Source organism: Ictidomys tridecemlineatus, chromosome 7 (genome assembly GCF_052094955.1).
Source record: "Ictidomys tridecemlineatus isolate mIctTri1 chromosome 7, mIctTri1.hap1, whole genome shotgun sequence".
Classification (NCBI taxonomy): Eukaryota; Metazoa; Chordata; class Mammalia; order Rodentia; family Sciuridae; genus Ictidomys; species Ictidomys tridecemlineatus.
Genome location: NC_135483.1, coordinates 188,026,160 through 188,047,134, shown reverse-complemented (window position 1 = coordinate 188,047,134; position 20,975 = coordinate 188,026,160). Strand labels below are relative to the sequence as shown.

Sequence of the window (20,975 nt, the reverse complement as noted above, 5' to 3'; positions counted from 1 at the left end):
AAATAAACAAAAGTGAATATGCCAGCAATAACTGACTTTGAAGAGAAAGCCAAAACAGAAGCTCCTGCAGAATGGGGAAAGTCAAATGGAAGTTGTTTCCCATCACAAGACCTATGAAAAGATTCACTGAAGGAAGGAGCTTACCTAGGGCCAAAAATCATAAGACTCCCAGTTCCTCCACAGCCACAAGCCTTTGCTCAAGAGACCCTGAGCAGAGTCTGAAGGAAAGTTTAATGCAGACAGGTTATTAAAAAAGACTCTGACTCAAGCACAGCTGAGGACTGTTGTTGTGCGTCAGGCTAAAAACTGGAGATTATGTGAGACTATATATACAGAATGGTCGATTCTATGTCCTCAGTCACCTCTCTGAACTTGGCTCCTAGAATAGTGGAAGCCAGGCTTTTTTTTTTTTTTTTTTTAAATCTCCCCTAAAAGATTAGAGCAAATATCTCTGACAGAGATAGAACAAAAAACAAGAGGGGGGTTAAGTTTCCAAACTAAATACAAAAAAAAAGCCTATCACACTGAACAAAAGACCTACACCAAAATACTTCCATGAGGTCCAGAACAGCTGGGATAATATCATAAATAATCAGTAATTGGAATAACACCAGACTTCTCAACAGCAACACTACAGATTTGAAGAAAACTAACCAATGTCTATAATGTTCCAAGAATAAAGTATTTTTACCTTTGTGGATGCAGATAAACTAGACATTTTAAAAGTGAGGGCAGAATAAGACATTTTCAGTCACTGTAATCTAAAACTGACTTTCCATTCATCTTTAATCCAGTGGCTATTAGCAACGTGATGAGTCTAGGAAAGAGTTCAGGGCTGAAGGAAATTCCCGGAATGAAGACAGAAGTCCCAACATTTACAGCTGCAACAGAGGCTCAGAAAGCAGCACTTCCAGAAAACAGAATTACAAAAAAAAAAAAATATATATATATATATATATATATATATATATATATATATATATATATAAAGGTACCTAGGGCTGGGCCCTGGATTCAATCCCCAGCACCAAATAAATAAATAAATAAATCCAATGAAGAAAACCTAACACTTAAAAACTTGAGAGGAAAGGCTACATAGGTGAAGAGGATGGGGAAGAATGTTAAGAAGGACCAAATTCTTATCATCCTCCTTCTACAGTAAAAAAATTTAATTTTTTTTAAAAAAATAGCAATACTATGTTAGTTAGAAATAACAAGGTAAATTGGAAGGAGGGAACAGCCTAAGAGTTCAAAGTCACTTTCTATGGTAATCAGAAATTAGGGTAAAGAATAGTTTACTGCTGTTTATGTGCATGTATTCTTTCATTAAAAGTTCAAACTGAATTAAAGTAAAATATTAAAAAGAACAGAAAATAAGTTATTCTTGCATTTCAAAGTTAAATTCAATTAATATTTATTTATAAGTTGTTGTAATGATGAAAATAGATTCCTACAATACCTTAGGAACTTTATTAAATTTCAAAACATCAAGTTTCTTTACACTAGCAATCTTTTTAAAGAAGTATCTACTAAACACAACTCTTCAAAGTAAGGACCATCTTTTTACCACCAAGAGGTAAAAAGATTTCAAAAGAAAAATGAGCAAAAGTTTTCACATTTTCTTACATATTAAGTCTACTAATTTTCATACGTCCCCTATCAAAGAGCTTACAAAATATAACATAAAATAAGGATAGGACAAGTTAGAATCTGACAATTACAAGGAAAATTCCTCTTCCTTTTCTGAACATGTTTCTCTATAACTTTCATACATTGGTGGGATACCTCCCCCTAAAGACACAAAATAAATCTATTATCTCTTTCAAGGACAGGCTTTAAATTACCCAGAGACCTGATCATTATGTACTGCTCCCTACTCTCTTAGTATTTTCTCTCTTAACAGCAGTTCTGGTTCCAGCAAAAGTTTCAAAGGGTTTCAAATTTCTTTACTTAGATCTCCAGTTTGTTTATGTCTTTAAAAAAACAATCATAATAAAAGAGATCTCCCTCTCTTAAAAAAAATTAAGGTATCAATCAAGAAGATTAATACCTTATTCACAAGTCTTTATACAAAATATGTTCAAAGTGAAAAACAATTATCATTCCCCATATTTCAAACAATCCAAATAAATTTCCCATCCCCACTGTAAAGTTGACCAATTAATATCATTTTAATCATATTTAATCAAGTGTCTCTCTAGAGCAACAGCTCTCATGGATGAAGTTATAAAAGATATCAAAAAGAACCTGTTACTAATGGAAGTACTCAAAGTTATAAATAATTTACATCTTTATATACATTAAAGGTATTCAAGTTAGTTGTGTTCCCTAGACTATCACTACTTTGACTATTTAAATTAAAGAATACATGATTGGGCTGGAGTTGTGGCTCAGGCCCTGGGTTCGATCCTCAGCACCACATAAAAAAATAATAATTAAAGGTATTGACAACAATAACTAAAAAATAAATATTAAAAAAAAGACTATATTACTGACTGGGAAAAAAACTGGAGGGGTAGTCTTGAAGAGCTCCAAAGAAGTTTCTCACAAATCACATAGATTACATAGAAAAACTATCAGTATAGGAGATCTGCTTACTTTCCAAATAATGATACTGAAACAGAGACAATGGCTTTTAAATTAAGATCTAGCAGTCAGTAAGTTTCTTAAAACAATGTTTCTTAACTCTTTGCATTTAGAAACCAATTCCTTGATACTTAAAATTTTAATACAAACAAACTATGTATACTATACTTTATCTACTTTGGAACTAAGGGGCAAAGTGTCTGTAATCACACTGTGCCAAAAAACATGGACAAATGACTAAAGAACAAAGGTAAAACGGAAATGCCATCATACCAAGTCATATCAAGTTAAAGTCAAATGATGTCACAACCCCCTGAATGCTGAAGAGCATTCCTAGCACTCACAGCACTGTACCAAGAATCCCCTTCTTAATCCATCTGCTTGATAAATCATGCTGCTGCTTCCCTTTGAAAAATTAATAGCTAACTGTAATGCCACTTTACAATGAAAAATCATGGCTAGAAAGCCACTCTCTCTTGATCCTTTCAACTGTATTTTACACTTGTCTGTTACAGTACTAGCTCTAGTATACAGCTTAACTGAATATTATATAAAATAATGATGTAAGTAAAAACTGTTTCTATGTCAACTAAATGAAGTAGAGACAACTAAATTGAGTCACTAGGAAAAACTGTTATTTAACTATGGACAAAAAATGTAAGAAGACTTTTCAATATCATAAAAATCTAGCACAATTCAATATTCAAATTACTAAAATCAAGTTAAGAGCCAAGAGTGATGGCATGCACCTATAGTCCCAGCTACTCCAGAGGCAAAGGCAGGAGGATCTCTTGAGCCCAAGAGTTTGAGGCCAGCCTATACAACAAAGCAACACCCTGTCACAAAAACAGAAAAAAAGAGTAAGCATCAAATTGGTGGATTCATATTCAAAGACATCTTATTGTCTTATGTGGTGCTCCATAAAAACACTGGCAAATTACATGTTAAAATAAAAGCTAAGCTTGATAAATAAATGTACCTGTGTGTACATGATATGCTTTTATGATTTTTTGCTATAACTTATTTCTATGATAAATCTATCAATCTTGACTATACATAATGCGGGGTTTTATGTACAGTTCAAGTAAAGAAAATAAACTCATAGGATATGGTAGTATGGATATGTCAAATTCAAAAGAACTGCTGTTGAACAGTAAACACCATATTTGCCACTGCATCCAGAATACACAATAGCAGTTTCTGAATAAAATCTAAAGAAACATATTGTAACTAAGTTTCTTTTAAAAAAGACACAAACATAGGTGTATGATACATCCATAAAGTATCTGTTCTGCCATTTAAATTCCCTAAACAATCAAAATAATTTACCAGTAATACAAGGAAATTATGTATTTTTTTTCCCCCAGCATAGGGGATTAGGGGATCAAACCCAGGGGTACAGACTTTTTATTTTTTGAAACAGGATCTCACAACTCACTTAAGTTGCTTAGCTGAGGCTGACCTCTAACTTAGGATTCTCCTACTTCAGCTTCCCCATCTCTAGGAATATAGGCATGGGCTACTACCACATCCAGCTTGGAAATTATATGTTCTTTACAAGTGAAATCAACTCTAGTTCTGCATCCCAACATCAAGCAAGGTATTGCAGCAAAGGATTAAGAATATACACTAATTTTACAATTTAAAGTTGTAAGCAGATAATAGTACCTTCTTCATATGTCTATCAGTAGAATAATATCTATTCCACAGCTAGTGTTCAAAAAATGGTACTAGTGATTAGTATTGTTTTATTTATTTTTTTGACAATATTTAACTGTTATATCCTTAAAACATGGGATAGTGTCTCACTCAATAAAAAAGTCCTATAGTTTTAAAAAAGCATCAAATAATTCTGCCACTTACTATAAACTGAAATTTTACTACACTGTTAAGACATCTTACTGAATGAATACAATCATATCAGATAATCAAAACAAGAGAGAAAAGAAATTAGGACTATAAATCTCTACCAACTAGGACTTCATGAGGTCCTAAATATTATATACAGATTTAAGAGTATTTGATTGCAATCCATCTATTAAAAAATTAAATACTTTTATCTGTTCAATTTTAATTAAAAAAAATTTTTTTGGAAGACTTACTCTAAGAGTCAAAATGCCCACAAAATTAATAGAGAATAAGTTACTATCTGGTTACATTTACCTCCTATGAAATTCCAAGTTTGAATACACTGGCCACATAAAATAGCCAGCATTAAGAACGGCAAACATTTGCAAATGTCATTTTTTTATTTTATCTAAATACTCAAGTGAAAATTTTATGAATCATTTTTTAAAATAGGGTAATCTTATATGCCTTATTTCATATTTCTACCTGAATCCCATCCTGGAATACATTATGTATTCAACAAATACTGTCCTTTATTGTTGTTGTTTTGCAATTCTTGGGATGGAACCCAGGGCCCTCACACATGCCAGGAAAATACTCTTATCATTGAGCTACATTCCTAGCTCTTTTTTATTTTTCATTCTAAAATATGCGCTCACTAAATTGCCAGGCTATCTGTGAACTTGCAATCCTCCTACCTCAGCCTCTCAAATACACAGCACCCAGCTATTAACACAAATTTAAAAACTGAACCTAAGGAGATGGATCCAAGCCAATCTGCACACAATGGCCTCACTTAAACACTTTGCCCTAAGTCATAAAACTAGTAATAGTGTCAAAATCTGACATTAAAATTCTTATTCTTTCAATTATGCCATGTCATCTACACATAATAAATGCATAATAATTATTAAACTCAGTAGTTATGTTATTCTCCTTAAGTCATTTTTTGGCATTATTGTTTTTTAGAGACAAAAATTTTTAGGAGCTATTATCCCTTCAATATTCTGCAGCAGGGGGCTGGTATTGTGGCTCAGAGGTAGAATTCTCACCTACCACGCTTGAGGCACTGGGTTTGATCCTCAGTACCAACCACACACACACACAAAAATAAAATAAAATAAAGATATTGTGTTCACCTATAACTGAAAAAATAAAGATTTTTTAAAAATATTCTGCAGCAGATTCTCGCTCCCCCAATATTTTGCAATAATGAGGAGTGAACCCACTTGGAATTTCACAATCAGACAATAATTTATTCTCTACAATGTTGTGGGCATTCTAATTATTATAGTAAATTCTAAGAATTCTAGTTTCTTAAAACTGAATAGATAAAAAAGGTTTTTAATTTTTCCCCCCACTGTAAGACATATCTCAGAAAGTTGCCCAGGCTGGTTCCCAACTCAGTATCCCCTGCCTTAGTTTCTAGAGTAGCTGGGATTACACGTGAATCCAGCTTCTGAGCAGATTCTGATGGTTGAGATTCTCATATCCTTCCAAGAATATGAAATTGCTGATTTGGGAACTCTATTTGGGGATCCTTGTTCCAATGAAGGCAAAGCAATGTATCCAACCAGAGTACTGGCCACAGGACCTAAGCTTACCAATCAAACTGAAAGGCAGAACACTTCAGAAAATGAAGACCAACAACATAATTAAGGTATATGGCGCCAAAAGCTGGAGCAAACATGTCTGGATTAGGGAAATCTAAGCAATATCATTAAAATACTGATTTTAGTATAACCTGGAACCTGACTCAAATTGACTTAAAAATCTGAAGGAAATTTACACCAATAAATAAATTTCCTTCAGATTTTTAAGTCAATTTGAGTCAGGTTTCAGGTTACACTAAAAAATCCCAAACTTGGGTTTTAGGATGTTTCTTAACATGCCATGTCCTTTCCAATGCTTCTTATCAATTGGGCACCTATTATATATAAGGTATTATATGACATGTTTAAAACAAATCTACATCCAAAATCTACAAAGGGAATTTTACCCTCACCATCTCAGATATGAGAAAATGCAAACTCAAGTATTGAACATCATTCTCAATACCACATAGCTATTACTTGGAACCAGAATTCAAAAGCAGGTTTAAGAAGCTCATAAGCACTTGATCCATGAACTACAAGAAACTGCCTACTGTGTGGATCTTGTCTTTAAAGGTCTTTACTCAGGTATCAACTCTTCTATGAAGACTTCTGTATCCATTGATGCATTTCACAGTACACTCATAGAAAGTAATTATTACAATGTATTGTAACTGTATGTCTACTTGCTTAGAATGCAACCTCTGTAAAGATAATGTGATCCAGATAATTCCAGTACTTCCCACAGTATTTGTGACAGGAAAAGTAAAACAATAGAGAAATGAAGTCCTATCTATTACAGATTAAGTTTCACTAAAAATAAGCAATTATCATTATACTGGCATATCCTTTTACATAGAATGTTTCTAAAGCATGGAGCATGGAGTTTAGGATAAAATTTGAAAATATTTCCTTTATATTACATATTTGCTGCAAGGAAGGTCTTTTTGTACTTTTAAAGGACTACACCGAAATGTTGGAAATCTAGAACAGGAATACATACATTTACAACCAAACACTTTAAACATACCAAAAGGACTTGTGTTTAGTAAAAGCGAAACATACTTCTTAAGCTCCTATTAAAAGTCAAATACAAGCTAGGTCTGGCCAGCACCCTTGTAAAAGTGACCCAAGCTACTGAGGAGGCTGAGGCAGCAGTATAGTAATTCAAAGCCAGCATGGGCAACTTGGCAGAACCCTATTTCACAGTAAAATTCTTTTACAAAAGGCTGGGGGATGTAGCTCAGTGGTTGAGTGCTTGCCTAGCATGTGTGAGGCCATGAGTCCAATTGCCAGTACTGCAAAAAAAAGTAAATACAGTGAAAAATTTTTTTAAAAGTCAAACACACTTTAAACAAATTAGACTATTACCTGAATATCTGAACCAAAGTTGCCAACATAAGTCACTTAACTCTCAGGTTTTACTTCACTTACAAATGAAAAGCAGAAACCAGAATATTTCCTAAATACCACCTACCTCTGGCAACTTGTTTTCCTGACTACACAACCAAAAAGTAACTTTAGGGATTCTCCTATCACACCATTTTAATGCTGAGCATAGTACATACTCCTGACATTTTTCTTATTTATGTATTACCCTTTCCCCCATGAGAATATGTGCCAAGAGAATAAGGACTTTGCTGTATTCATCAGTACACCCTAAGCCTTCACATAAAACCTAATACACACCCCAAAAAATGTTTGTAATAACCATGGAAAACTAATGTCTCGTTGTCCAAATAAAATAAAAAACTAAAGCAAAGAATGAGAACGTCCTACATTTTCCAACTTTCAGGAAATCCGTCTTCCTATTTATTACTTTTTCTAAGTTATTAATCTTACAGAGATTTTGAGAATATTTAGAAACTCCCACTTTGTTAGTAACTTACTTTGAACCCACGATAATTAGCATATAAAAGCATCTTACCAGTTTCAAAATCATCCAACCTTCCAAATCAAATTTCACAGAAAAGAAATATTTTAACAGGAAAAGAAAAAAAAACTTACTAAAGTTTTATGAAGGGAAAAAAAAACTATCTGATTCAAGACGACCCTCAGTTTTTTTAAACAAGGTTGTCTTCCCATTTCTCCCCGTTTCTGTGCACTTGCGTATTGATCCAGAGGTCTCACAGATACCACAACCATATTTAGAAATTACACAACTCCTAACCAGTACCTTATTTCCATTAAAACTCTCCCCAAACTCCTCAAGACTCCAGACTGAAAAGCCAAAACCTTACAACCTCACATCTGCTTCTCGGCCTCCCGCTCCCGCACTGAGCCCCCTCCAGCTTTACTCTTGGGACCCCCATCTCGGCCACCGAGAGGTTTCCATTCCAGCAGATTCCTAAGCGCCTGCTCTCCCACCGTTACCCGGGCGCTCGGGCGCGAGTCCCTGCCCGCCCCCATCCCGTCCCCATCCCGCCCCCACCCCGCACGGCTCCCGGCAGGTGCCGGGCTGGGAACCGCAGGGCCCCGGCGGCTGAGAGGCGGGGCACACAAAGGACCCGCATGGCCCTCCCCAGCCTCCCCGCGTCGCTCCCTCAGCCCCGCGGGGCCCTCGCCGCGCAGCCCCAGACCCAGGCAGCGGCCGCTGCTCGGCGCAACCAGGGATGCTCGCCCTGGCCGCCCCCTCCCGGACCCACCGCCGCCCTCGCCCCACCCACGGAGGCTGCCGGCGGCTGGACCCTCGCCCGGCAAAACCGAAAGCGCATCCGGGACGTCGCCCGGGCCGAGCGCATCCCGCCCGCCATCTCCCCCGCCCCGCCCCGCCCCGCCGCCGCCCCCCGCCCCAGCCGGCGTCTCAACGGCCTCCCGCGCCGCGCGGCGTCCCCCGGCCGGGCCGGACCCCCGCCCGCAGCCCCGCACTCACAGGCTGCCGGAGCAGGAGGTACAGACGAAGGAGCCGACCGTCATGTTCACGTAGGTGGGGCCGCGCTGGTCGCAGTCGAAGCACTTTCGGTTGTGCGGGAGGCCGGTCATGTCCCGCAGCATCTTCAGGTGCTTCTCCTCCTGCTTCCGCTTCGCGCTGGCCGCCATGGCCGCGGCGCCGAAGGAGGAGGCCGGCAGGGCCGGGAGCCGGGCGGCGCTGCGCCGGGGGCCCGCGGTCCCACGGGCCGCCCTGGCCGCGGCCGCAGCCCTCCGTCAGCGCGCGCCGCCCGCGCCGGACCCGGCGGCCGCAGCGCTGCTCGGCTCGACTGGGCTCTACGCGGCGCGGACGCTGCGGAGCGCGCGCTGACGGGCCACACCAACCGGCCGGGCCGGGACAACCGCCGCCGCCGCCACCTTCCCGACTTCTCCAGAGGGGAAAAGACGACGAGGGGGGACGGCAAGAGGAGGCCCGCCCCGGGCGGCCGCTGGCCAACTGTCGACCAGCGCCCTCTGCTGGCCAGGAGGAGTCACTGCGGCCACACTGAGGCCTGGGTCCAGGCTGGGCCGAGTAGGGAAGACACAATGGTGATAATAAATAATGGACAATGTTATTGAGCACCGATGTGTGCTACCCGCTCGACAGGGGTTGCCTTTCTCCCTGCTTAAAACTCTCCAAGGGATGTCCACTGCTTTGGGGATAATTCCAAATTCCTCACTGTGTCCTAAGGAGCACTAGCCTCGCTTACCTCTTCCACCTCATCCTCATCCACTGTCACTCCCAGGTTTGCGTTTGCTGCCCAAACCCGACAAGCTCCTTGCTTTCTTCTGCCCTTGATGTTTTCTCTATACGAGGGTTTGTCGACCTTGCCACTATTGACACTTTGGACCAGTTAATTTCTCAGTGTGGAGGCTGTCCTGTGCTTTGTAGGACCCAGGCCTCTGACCACTAGGCTTCCTGGCCTCTGCCCACTAGACGTCAGAACACCCCCTTTCTCCTAGCTGTAGCAACCCAACTGCCAAGACACTGCCAAATATGCAGGGAGATTTAGGTGGGCGAAAACCACTACTGCAGGTAGAAAACCAGATCTTCCACGGCAGGCACCTCCCATTTGTCACATGGGACTCAACAATCACTTAGCCAGACTGTCCCAGATCCACCTCCTTAATGTTGCAGATCTTCTCTTTTCCCTGAAGTTGCTCTCTGTCAAATTGCTATGTTGCATTTTCTTCATAGTTCTAGCTGTTGGAACTACTGCGTCTTATTTAGCACTTACTGTCATCTAATGTAGCCCTTTAAAGCCTAGCCCAGCTCCTATATTTTCTTCACTGCTTCATCCATTTCCCTCCCAGAACTGGAGACTTAAGTGCTCGATTTTTATTAAATGAATGCATGAAATGTATCTACTCTTTACATCAACTCTTTGAAGTAAGCTTGATTGCTATTTCCATTTCACCAATCATGAGGATTAGCCAGTGGGGAGCAAATAGATTCACCCGAGTATTTGGGTTCGGAAGCTAAGATTCCAACCCAGTCACACTGCAGAACCTGAATCTCTTCATTACTGCAAGTATCAACTGCCTGCAGGATGTTAGAAACCATCCCTACCCCCTATTTCTCAAAGGAATACAGGGAGACCAAGAGAACTAGAGTTCCAAATGCAGATAATGGGATCTTTTTACAATGTTAGCAACCATTAAAATCCAATCCTTCACTAAGGATTACAGAATAATGACATTCTGATTCTATCATTCCTGCTTCATTATTTTTGCTGAAATACTTCTGTAAAGAGAAAACATCTACTATTTGGTACAGTTCATGTCAGAAAGAGACAGGATAAATGTTTGATTCTTTTATTCACAAATTTTCATGTCACCTTCCAATGGAGATCATTATAAATTCAAGGTTTTAGACTTATTTGATGACCTTGATGCTCATGTCATCTCATCATTGGCCTCCTAAAGTTGGCTGAGTATTTTGACAAGACCCTGACTTAAGGTCAAATCCTGTTCTGCTCTGACAGGGCCCTGAGCTGTTCAAGAGATGAGAGCATTGAAATGTCGAATCCTTGACAGATCAAAACAAGGCTGACTTGCCAGCCCAACTCTGGAACTGGAAGTCACCCCGTAGTCTCTCACTCATTACCAGCAAACACTCCTCACACCCTGCGGCTCATTTCTCTATTTGCCAGGCTCCCTTGTCCCTTGTCTGCTCTCTGGTTGCTCACCTCTCCATGGTCCCTCGTCTGATTCATTCCAGAACCAGCAGCCCTGACTGCAGCATCTCATGCAGATGGTGAGTGGGTGTTTTATTATTGTGCTTTGTTGTCTGAAGAGGAACAGGCAGGTATTTCCAAACTGTTGATCTATAAGAAAGTGAAATGCAGGTGAAATCCAAGATGCTTTTTTCAAAAGCTAGAAGTCCCACTGCACTTTGAACATTGGCTCTTTCACACCATGGATAGTATTGAAGCAGCTTTCTGTTTTTAAAAATTCCAGGGAGAGTTTTGCCATATACCAGCAAGAATATTTATGTATTTACCCTCCCTTAGCCCTCACCACAATGCAGGAAGTATTATTAGCCACATTTTATAAACCAGGAAACTGGAGCTCTGAAAAGCAGGCTTGCCTGAAGCCATGCCCCAAGGTAGGCATGAAGTCAGGATTCAAATTCAGGCCTGGCTGCAAGATATTAGCCTCTGCTTCTGGTGACTGAATACTGACCCTGCTCTTACTGGATTTACAGAGCAGAAATCAAGAGATGTTAGCTCTGCAGCCAGAGTAGATCTTTCCAAAATGCAAATGTAACTCTGACATCCCCAGCCTTTACACCCCGCCCCCAACTGAAGCCTTTCTGTCATTTCCTATTGCTTTCTGGATGAAAGAAATTCCAGGAGTCTCTGAAGCCTCCTACCCGCCACAGTAGGTCTCTCCCACTCTGGCTCAGCCCTACAATGCCCGGGGTCCTACAGGCACCACCCTAAGTCTCCACCATTGCTCCAGACCTACTTGTCAGTTTTATTTATTCTCTTCTCTCCCACCACAGGGCCTTTGCATATGCTTTTTGTTGCTGTTTATTTCTAGAAATACTGTTTTGTCTCTTTTATTCCTTTCATGTTCCTCAAATCCAGCTCAGTATCTATTTTTCAGAGATCCTTTTCTGACCTGCCAGCCAAGTCAGGTTCCATAATATGTGCTATTACCCCCATGAACCTCTCCTTGCTAGCACTTAATGCTATGGCTGTTTATGCTGCTTTGTGGTTTTTCAGTGAGGTCTCTCAACCCCTACATATGCACGCTACAGGCTTTATTCAGGAAGGGACACGTCTGCCTTTGCTTACCATCTTTTCTCTAGCACTTAGCATGATACTTGGCACTTAGAAAGGGCTCCATAAATATTGGTTGAAGGAATCCATAAATGTACCAGCGGGGTGCTAAAGATTAAAGCTTCCTTCAGTTGTATGCAAAGGGTGTAGAATTCTGCTTATTGTTATCTCTGCTATTTTGGCACTCAGAATGCCTACAGTTGTGTCAAAGCTTACAATAGTTTTGTTAAGGAGCTAGCAGATTCTGAAATCAAATCTGCAGTGGTAAAGAATCTAAAGCCACCCAAATGCTGAGTGACTCTGACTCGCTTAAAGGCTCTTGCCTGTCTTATCACCAAGGGTGACTCAGAGAAAATGTCCTGAACAAACCCGGGTGTGTGGAGAGGACCCATGGAGCCAGCACACCAGGCAGGGAGCTGCCAACTCATCCTCAGCCGCCCCACCCTCCACACCCAGAGGAGGCCCCGTGTCTTCCAGAGAGCAAAGTAGGACAAGCAAGGACAAATGGCCTGGGATGACCAACAGTGGCTTCGCCCCTGGGGCGTGTGAGGAGAGAGAAGAGGGCTTCCCCTTCAGGGAGTACCTCAGCTGGAACTCCTGGCAACACCTGAGTGTGACAGAGACCACCAACAAGTGCAAGCTGTTGACAGACACGCGGGTGCTGTGCTGTGACCCTCCTTGCCACCAACAGCACTTGAGTTCATGCTGTTGATAAGTCTTGGAGTTTGCTAGTGAATAGCCCAGTGGCCTTCTTTTGTTTGCTTGTACATGAAAAGGGCCAACTTAAATTTAATGGTTTAAAAATATGCCTGATATCTTTTCTTATCTTAATGCACTGGGAGCCTCAAAAAAATTTAAGAGGCCATGAGTTCCATCTGAGCCCACTCATCTTCTTCCTGAGCCCCCCCACTCCCATCTTTCCCAAACCTTGGAGCATAGAGTGCTTCAGACGCCCCAGATCCTCCTCAGACACCCGGCCTCGGTGGAATGAGTCAGGATGTTGGGGAACTTTGTTCTCCCTTCTTAGGGGTCTTCATCTCTTTCTTTCTGCCAGACCCCGATACTGAAAGCTGATTTTGAGTACAAAGAGGACTTTGCTGACAGCAATAAGTATTTGCAGTGTAGGGAAAGTGGAGCTTTGAGTTTTGCATTTTGATTAACATTTTTGCTTCCATGGCTGGACCTTTTCCAGCTTTTGGCCAAGAAACCAATCCTAACTTTTATGGCCCATATAAGTAATGCAAAAGAAAAGTGATGTTGGCCCGTGAACTTCCCTAGGCCCCAGCAGACTTCAGAGTGAATTATCACAGGGCCTCAAGCATAAAGCACTGTGGAATAATATTCAACTAGGTTTTTTTTTTTCTTTTCTCTTCATTTGGTACTGCCTTCCTTCAGCTGTGGTTTGATTATTTTTAACATTGCTTCCTGACTTGCTTTTTAATTTGAAAAAAGCAGCCAGAGTGAAAAAGAAGAGGGGGAAAAAAAAAACCTACAGAGAACAAGCAGTTGGTGTGTACTTCCCGGAAATACCGGTGTGGTTTCTGGGTGCACATGCAGAGAGCTCCCAGAGCGTAGGTGCCTTGGAGCCGGACACCCAAAGGGCAGGACTCCTTCCACACCAAAACACTAATGCTGACAGCTGGTCGCCTGGCCTCTGACTCCCTACAGATGCCAAGGAAAACAGACGCCCCAAAGACCAGCTTTGCCTTCTACCTGGATTCATTGCTCCGCTCTCACTTGGGAGCTTTCTCTCACCAGCAGAATTCTGTGCTTTCTGAGAGCAGGCACCAGGTCATAGCCCTCGAGTCTCCACCTTTGTCTCCACAAAGATGCTCCATTGTGCCAGCTGGTTGGCTCCAGGGGGGACGGTTCTGGAAACTCACAACAACTGCACCTAGACTTATCCACTTGTCAGCAAGGCATTTTCTGGATTTTGGAGGGAAACTAGAAGATGTACTGAGCACCCACTATCTGCCAGGTTCTGTGCTAGAAACTGAGCCTGCTGCAATGAACAAGGCAAGCTCCCTACTTTTTTGGAGCCTGTGTTCCCATGAAAGAGAACAGACAATAAACACATTAATGTAGCGCACCAGGGGCCTGAATGGAAAAGGAAGCAGCCGTGGCGAATGTGGTGTGGAAAGGGGGATGCTGCCAGCTGGTCAGGCAGGTGCAGGCCGTGGGACAGACAGGGGCAGTTCTCAGAGTCGCATGTGTCAGAAACACAGATACAACCACCTGGCTCGGAGACTCTGCCACCAAGCAGCCTCCCTCCTGTGGTCAGTATGAGCTGGCATCAGGATCCCGGGCTGCCATAACTGCCTGGAGAGAACTTGAATCAGAATCTTCAGAAGCCAAGGGAGAGGGGCTAGGTCCCTGCCTCCACAGCAGGAAGAGAGTTCCGGGTAAGAACGGCCCATTCTCCTCCTCAATGGGACGTTGTTCCTGCCCTGACTGAAAAGAGAAAGGGGATCTTCCCATCTGGTTCAGGGGAAAGAAAGGGGCCCCTGTGGGGAAAGAGACCTGCTCTAGTTATCAGAAAAGAAATACCCACAGCGCTTGTTCCACCCACAGAAAAGGAAAATGGGCCCTGCCCATCAGCCCTCCATTTTGAAGAGGTCAGATGGAGGTGGTATTTAAAAAGTGGGTCTCTTATAAAAAGCTCATCTCTTCCCCTTTGTTATTTCTCACCAAAGTACTAGCAGATAAGTAGTGGCTCATCCGACAACTTCAGGTGCAATGAGCACAAAGTAACTCCTTGAGCCCTGGTGACTGATGGCACATTGCCCCCCATCCCCCGAGGAGAGATCAGGTTGCACAGGACTCTGCCATCCTGGTACCCCAAAAATGACGACTGGCATTTCCGGTACCTCCAGCAGCCTTGGAGGTAGATTTTATTGTTACGCCCATTTTACAGATGAAGGAACAAAAGCTGTGGGCTGAGGAGCTTGCCAAGCACAAGCCATGGGAAACCGTGAAGCTGGATTTGAAGGCCTGTGGTCTGGCTTCAGTCAGTGCTGTGCTCCGTCAGATCCTCCTGGGAGTCCAAGCCAGCTCTACAGGACAGCAGGAAAGGCCAGGGGCACGTGCTGCACTCCTGGTGCGAAGCTGGGCTCCAGGGGTTCCCACACCCAGGGATGTTAACTGGACTTGCTGAGCCTGAGGTTTCCGCTTTTCAAGGAAGCCAGCCCACCCCCAGAGCTTCAGGCTGTGCACACAATTGACTTATTTTCACTTATAAAGTTACTTATATGAAGGAAATTACCTGAAAAGTTAAACATACCAAGTTACCCTGCTAAAAATGTCCCAAAGATTCATTTCAGTAATTGTCACTGTGCAGATGGGTCCTTGCTGTCTGTGCTTAAAGCCTTACAGCAAAGTGGCCTTCCACAGTGGGAGAGCCCTGAGGAAGTGGCTGGGGAGAAGCCCAGCGCTGTTTTTACCATCGGATAACCTCTGGCTTTATCATTCCTCTGCCCTGGGCTACTAATGATTCAGAAGGGCATGGAAACATGGAATGAGAAAAATGCTCCTAGCACCTGCCACAAATGTAAGTACCACAGTCGTTATTTCTGCTGTTTTGAACATACCTACCAGTCCCCTCTTGGTTCAGTGTGTTGCCGGTAAGGCAGGATGTCCACCACGGCAGAGCTTCAGCTGCACTTTGCCAGAAGCTGCTGTGAGCAAGCCACCTCTTGTGTGGCTACCCTTTGACCAGAGCTGCACTTTGATTGGTCAGAATACTTGTGGTCTGAAAGGCAGGTTGGTGGTGTGCATGAACCTCGCCACTGTTCTCAGTCCATGCAAGTTTCCGTTTGTCTTAATACCTGACAGTGTTCTGTTGCATCAATTTTATTGACAGAATACTCCATACCCTCTCTAACTGCAGCAGCAGCATGCTCATTTCTCCATGTTTTATGTGGGGTGGGAAGGGGAGCAGTGTGTGTGTGTGTGTGTGTGTTTTTCTCTGTGTGTGTGTTTAGGAAATTCCTTTCATCAGAACTCTACCTCCACTGTGTGCCTGTGCCTGAGGAGACCGTGCAGCACAGGGATTGAAAGCTCAGGGTCTGGGGCAAACAGGTTCCAATCTTAGATCTCCCCTGGAAGCTTGAGCAAGAAACTGACTTTTCTGAGCCTCAGTTTCCTAACCTGTGTGGGGGTAATATCACCTACCTCACATGATTACTATGAAGGGAAAGTGACAATCTGCCAAAATCAGTTAGTGTCTGGCAGATAGTGATCACTAGGAATCATTATCATAATCATTATATTCTCCTCTCTTTCCACAAAGCACCATCTCTCTTTACTCCAGTGAGTGAGTGTGTGTGTGTGTGTGTGTGTGTGTGTGTATGAAGCAGGGTCTTGCTAAACTTGTGACCCTTATGCCTCATCTTCTCAAGTAGCTGGAATTATAGAAATGAACCACGTGACTCATTTTGTTTCTAAGTATCCTATATAATACATGGATACAATCTCATTTTGCATATATATAATATATACACACACATATGTCTTTACATACAGTGTGAGTTAAACTGTATACAATGTTGCCGCAGTGGACTGAAGTATCCCCCAAACTTCATATTTACCTGGAATCTCAGGATGTGACCTTTGAAAATAGGGTCTTTGAAGGTGGAATTATTGGGGGATTTCAAGATGAAATCATCTGATTAAGTGGACCCTCAGTCCAGAGGGGATACAGACATACAGGGAAGAAGGCCATGGGACCACAGAGGCAGAAATTGGAGTTATGCTGCCACTAGCCAAGGAATGCCGGGGACCACTGGAAATTGGAGCAGGCAAGGAAGGATTCTTTTCTAGAGCCTTCAGAAGGAGCACAGACCTGCTGCCACCCTGGTGCTGGACTTCCAGCCTCCAGAGCTACAAGAATAAAACCCTGGTTATTTTCAGCCACCTAGGTTTATTCCTGCAGCCCTAGGACACCAACCCAGCTGGTACTAAGTCCCTTGGCATCCGATTCCTCCAACCTTTCACTGCGCACTCCCTGGTCAGCACCCTCTCCAGCAGCCTTTGCAGCCCCCTCTGCGCTCTTGCACACAGTACTTTATCTGGTCGACAACGGCAACATTTGGTGAACATGGCTAAACCATTTTCCGAGCACCTACCTGAAGTTCTGCAGCCTGATTGCAGCCAGGCAGCTGTGGAGTACAGTCAACATGAGGCTGCTGCGGCTGCAGCTGCTGTCCCCAGGGAACCCAGTGAGCAACCTTTGTCCCCCATGAGCATTGGTTTACAGTCATTAAAACACAAGAAATTGTCGAGAACAATGTCACGATTTTCATAATCCACGGTTCTTAGAGTCATTTTAACGTCTATTTCCCCTTAATGTGGCTGGCGTTTTTTGGTCTACTTGAGGTGTCTTCTGCAGACCTGATTAATATGGTTCTATTCTCTGTAAGAACAAAATTTCCATGTGAAGTGAACTTTGCCACTTTTCCCAACTGTGAGCAGACATGTAATTATCCACTACATGAAGAGGGATCTTCACTTACAAAATTTTAAATGGGAAGAGTAAAATCACACAGGCCAGTGACACTTGACAGCTTTGGGGTGCAGCCCTTTTTGAGAATCGATAAGTGATACCAAGCCCCCTTTCCTGGACTGTGCACTCAATATATAAAATAGCATCTCTGCCTAGTCCAGGTGCCTAGGTTAAAATCTTCCCTGCTTTACTGAGGAAAATGAAGGATCTGGTGACAGAACTGGAACAGGAACCCAGATTTTCCTATCAACATCTCCCTGGTGATGACAGGTTCCCTCCTCTTAGTCCTTGAAGTCCCCAGGCTGTCTGCAGGGATGGCTAAGGTGGGGAGGAGAGCCCTGGTTGGGTTTGGTTGGGTTTTAATTTTTTGTTATTTTTTATTGAACTGGGGATTGAACCCAGGGGCACTCTACCATTGAGCTACATTCACAGCTCTTTTTATTTTTTATTTTGAGACACAGGATCTTACTAAACTGTCCAGGTTGACCTTGAACTTGTGAGCCCTCCTGCCTCGGCCTCTCAAAGCTAGGATTACAGGTATGCACCACTGCACCCAGCTATGAAGGCTAAAGACAGGGACAGACAGGAAGCAGAATCCAACGTCTCATGTTTAGACACAGACAGTGGTGGGACCTCCACAGTGGATTTGTGTGACATGGCGCTTCTCCATTCTCAACCAAGGCCAGGACAAAAGAAAACAGCTTTACATTCCAGCAAATAGGACCTGGATAACCCAAGAAGAATTCATTTTAACTAACAATCTCTGCATTCACTAAGAGAGCTTGTATTATGTCCTCTTCAAGCCTCTTAAAAATAGACCAGCAGCTCATCTTTCTAAAATGATTTGAATGTAGACAGATATGAAGGCAAGAGTACCATTCGTCAGGAATGTTAAGAACTGTGACATCTTTGTATACTGATCCTTCCACCTCCGCCTGGAGCAGGCATCCTTCACTATCTGGACCATTTGTAACCACAGGGGCGTAGCCTTGGGATCCTTGCTGCTCCAGGGTTACTCCAGATTGTCCTGGTTGGCAGTGAGCTTTGCCCCCTGTTTGCTCTTCAACAACTAAATGACCTTCGTTTGCAATCTCCTGTGGTGTTTCCCTGTAGCCCCACTTAAACTTTCAGATGGCTTTACTTGGTTCAGCAGAGGCCTGGAGATTTCTCTTTCTAGGGCAGTAATCTCTCCTAGGATTTCTTCGAATAGCTATACTCCTGCATTCTTAGTCATGTGAAATAATGAAGAAGGCCCTAAGCATTCTTGCTTATAACTTACGTATGTTTACATAGACTAGGAAGACTTTTTTTTTCAGAAGGTTTAAGTTCAGTCTTATTATTGCTCTTAGGTTCTGGGTCTTAATGTTTTTATCCCCTTTTACATAGGATCTCCCCAAACCCAGGCCCCTCTCTTTCTTGCTCTTTCTCTTACTCGTTGGATTATATCTCTACCATTGGATTTTGAAAAAGAAAAAACAATGGACTGAGAAGTCTGCAGTGCATCAAAGACAACAGAAACCCACAGGAAGGAATGTTGTTTTGCATTTTTTCACTAAGAAGATGTACTGTGTATCTATTACATCAGGGAGACTCAAGGAGTGTCCTGCCTGCCCCTTCCTAAGATCTACTCTTTGCTTGCATCACCAAGCATTCCAGAACTACTTCTAGAACATTCCAACCTTGTGTTTGCCTCAGTGGCCCTCCCTCGGTGATTGTCTTCTGTGACATAACTGCACCACCCGGGGAGGGAACTGCCTAGCTGGCTTCTAGGGATCCAGTACTCCTGCAGAGTGGGAGAAGCAGTGAGCCAGAGGTGTGGCTCCCTGTGCTGGGGAGGGCGAAGTACAGAAGTATAACTGAGCAAGAAGTGTGTTCTTGTTGTTTTTTGGTTGTGTTTGATTGCTTGCTTGATGTTCTAATTTAAAACAATGCAAACTAAGAAGGGCTTCTAATATTTTCTGACGTGACTTTTAGAAAGTAGTAATTTGCTCCCCCTAATGTCACAGTGACCTCCTCTACTGTCCTTTCTCAACCCAGTTCTAGAGGGTTTTTGTTTGTTTGTTTGTTTTGGTCTGGGTGAGTCTCTGTTTATGGACATTGAAATTGGCATTGAAACCAGGAACACCCTCCTACTGAACAATACCCCCAGTCCTTTAAAACATTTTTATTTTAGCTGGGTGGGATGGTGCATGCATGTAATCCCAGTGACCCAGGAGGATCAAAAGTTTGACGCCAGACTCAGCAATTTAGAAAGTCTCAGAGCATCTTAGTAAAACTGTCTCGAAATGAATAATTAAAAGGACTTGAAGATGTAGCACAGGGGTAAAGCACCCCTGGGTTCAATCCTCTGTGCAAAAAAAAACAAAACAAACAAAAAAAATATATATATATAGACATGGTCTTGCTAATTTGTTGAGGCTGGCCTCAAACTTGGGACCCTCCTGCCTCAGTCTCCCAAGTATCTAAGATTACAGCTACCACCCCCCATGCCCATTTAAACAATAAGTTGGGATCCTTTCACTTTGATATTCTCATTCCTGCAGTGCCCAGACCACCTCCAACCCCTTGCCCAGCACCTCTGTCCTCCCCATCCTCCTGCGAGGCTGCTGCTCTGCTCGCTCCCTCCAGCCACAATGTCCACCTCACCACACTGGAACACGACAGGCTTCTGCCTGGGAACTGTTACCTCTGTTTGGAGTCCATGAAGGCCCTATTTAAAACGTCAATCCGTCTTCTCCTCTCCTCCACACTATGCACACCACTCTTCATCCTGCTCCACTTTGTTTTTTCTAGAGTACTTAGGAACTTCCTAGATACTTTATAATTTTCTCATTTATTTATTATTCTTGTTTATTATTTAACTATCCTCCCCAAACTGTAAGCCCAAGAGGGCAGGAATCATTTCCTGTTTTTTCACCAATGTGTTCCAAGTCCCTTGCTTGAATAGTGCTAAGTACTTAATTATGGGCCACCACATCCAGCCATCCAGTGGCCCATAATTAATAGGTGCTTAATTAATATGTGATGAATACATGATTGAATGAATAAAAGAATGAGTGAGTAAAGGCTTTATTCTAGGTTGACTATTGATTAGTGCAAGAAGGTCACCCCTAAAGACATATCATTTATATGTCTTTACCTATTTTAATGGGAGCAAAGTTGACAAAAAAGTGCAACCAGGTAGTTTTCACAATAATTTTTTTTTTATGAAAGAAGTTCATAGCAGTTTCTTAGGTCTTCTTGGAAAAAATAAAA

General features: G+C 42.6%; 1 protein-coding gene and 1 long non-coding RNA gene across 13 annotated transcripts in view; one reads left to right on the top strand and one right to left on the bottom strand.

Annotated features, from left to right (window-relative positions):
* Agfg1 (ArfGAP with FG repeats 1) overlaps window positions 1-9,338 on the bottom strand; it is a 54,389-nt gene extending 45,051 nt beyond the window's left edge. For 4 of the 12 annotated variants that reach the window (XM_078018129.1, XM_078018130.1, XM_078018137.1 and 1 more), the window contains exon 1: window positions 8,899-9,338. In XM_078018129.1, the coding sequence (XP_077874255.1) occupies window positions 8,899-9,065 (167 nt within the window). In that variant the 5' untranslated portion in view covers window positions 9,066-9,338. The remainder of the gene's footprint in view (window positions 1-8,898) is intronic. The other 8 variants (XM_078018131.1, XM_078018132.1, XM_078018133.1 and 5 more) reach the window with 4 other exon arrangements.
* A 1,433-nt stretch (window positions 9,339-10,771) lies between these two features.
* Window positions 10,772-20,975, top strand: part of LOC144365648 (uncharacterized) — a 41,567-nt gene continuing 31,363 nt past the window's right edge. Inside the window, exon 1 of the long non-coding RNA XR_013424341.1 lies at window positions 10,772-11,190. This is a non-coding gene — a long non-coding RNA (uncharacterized LOC144365648). The remainder of the gene's footprint in view (window positions 11,191-20,975) is intronic.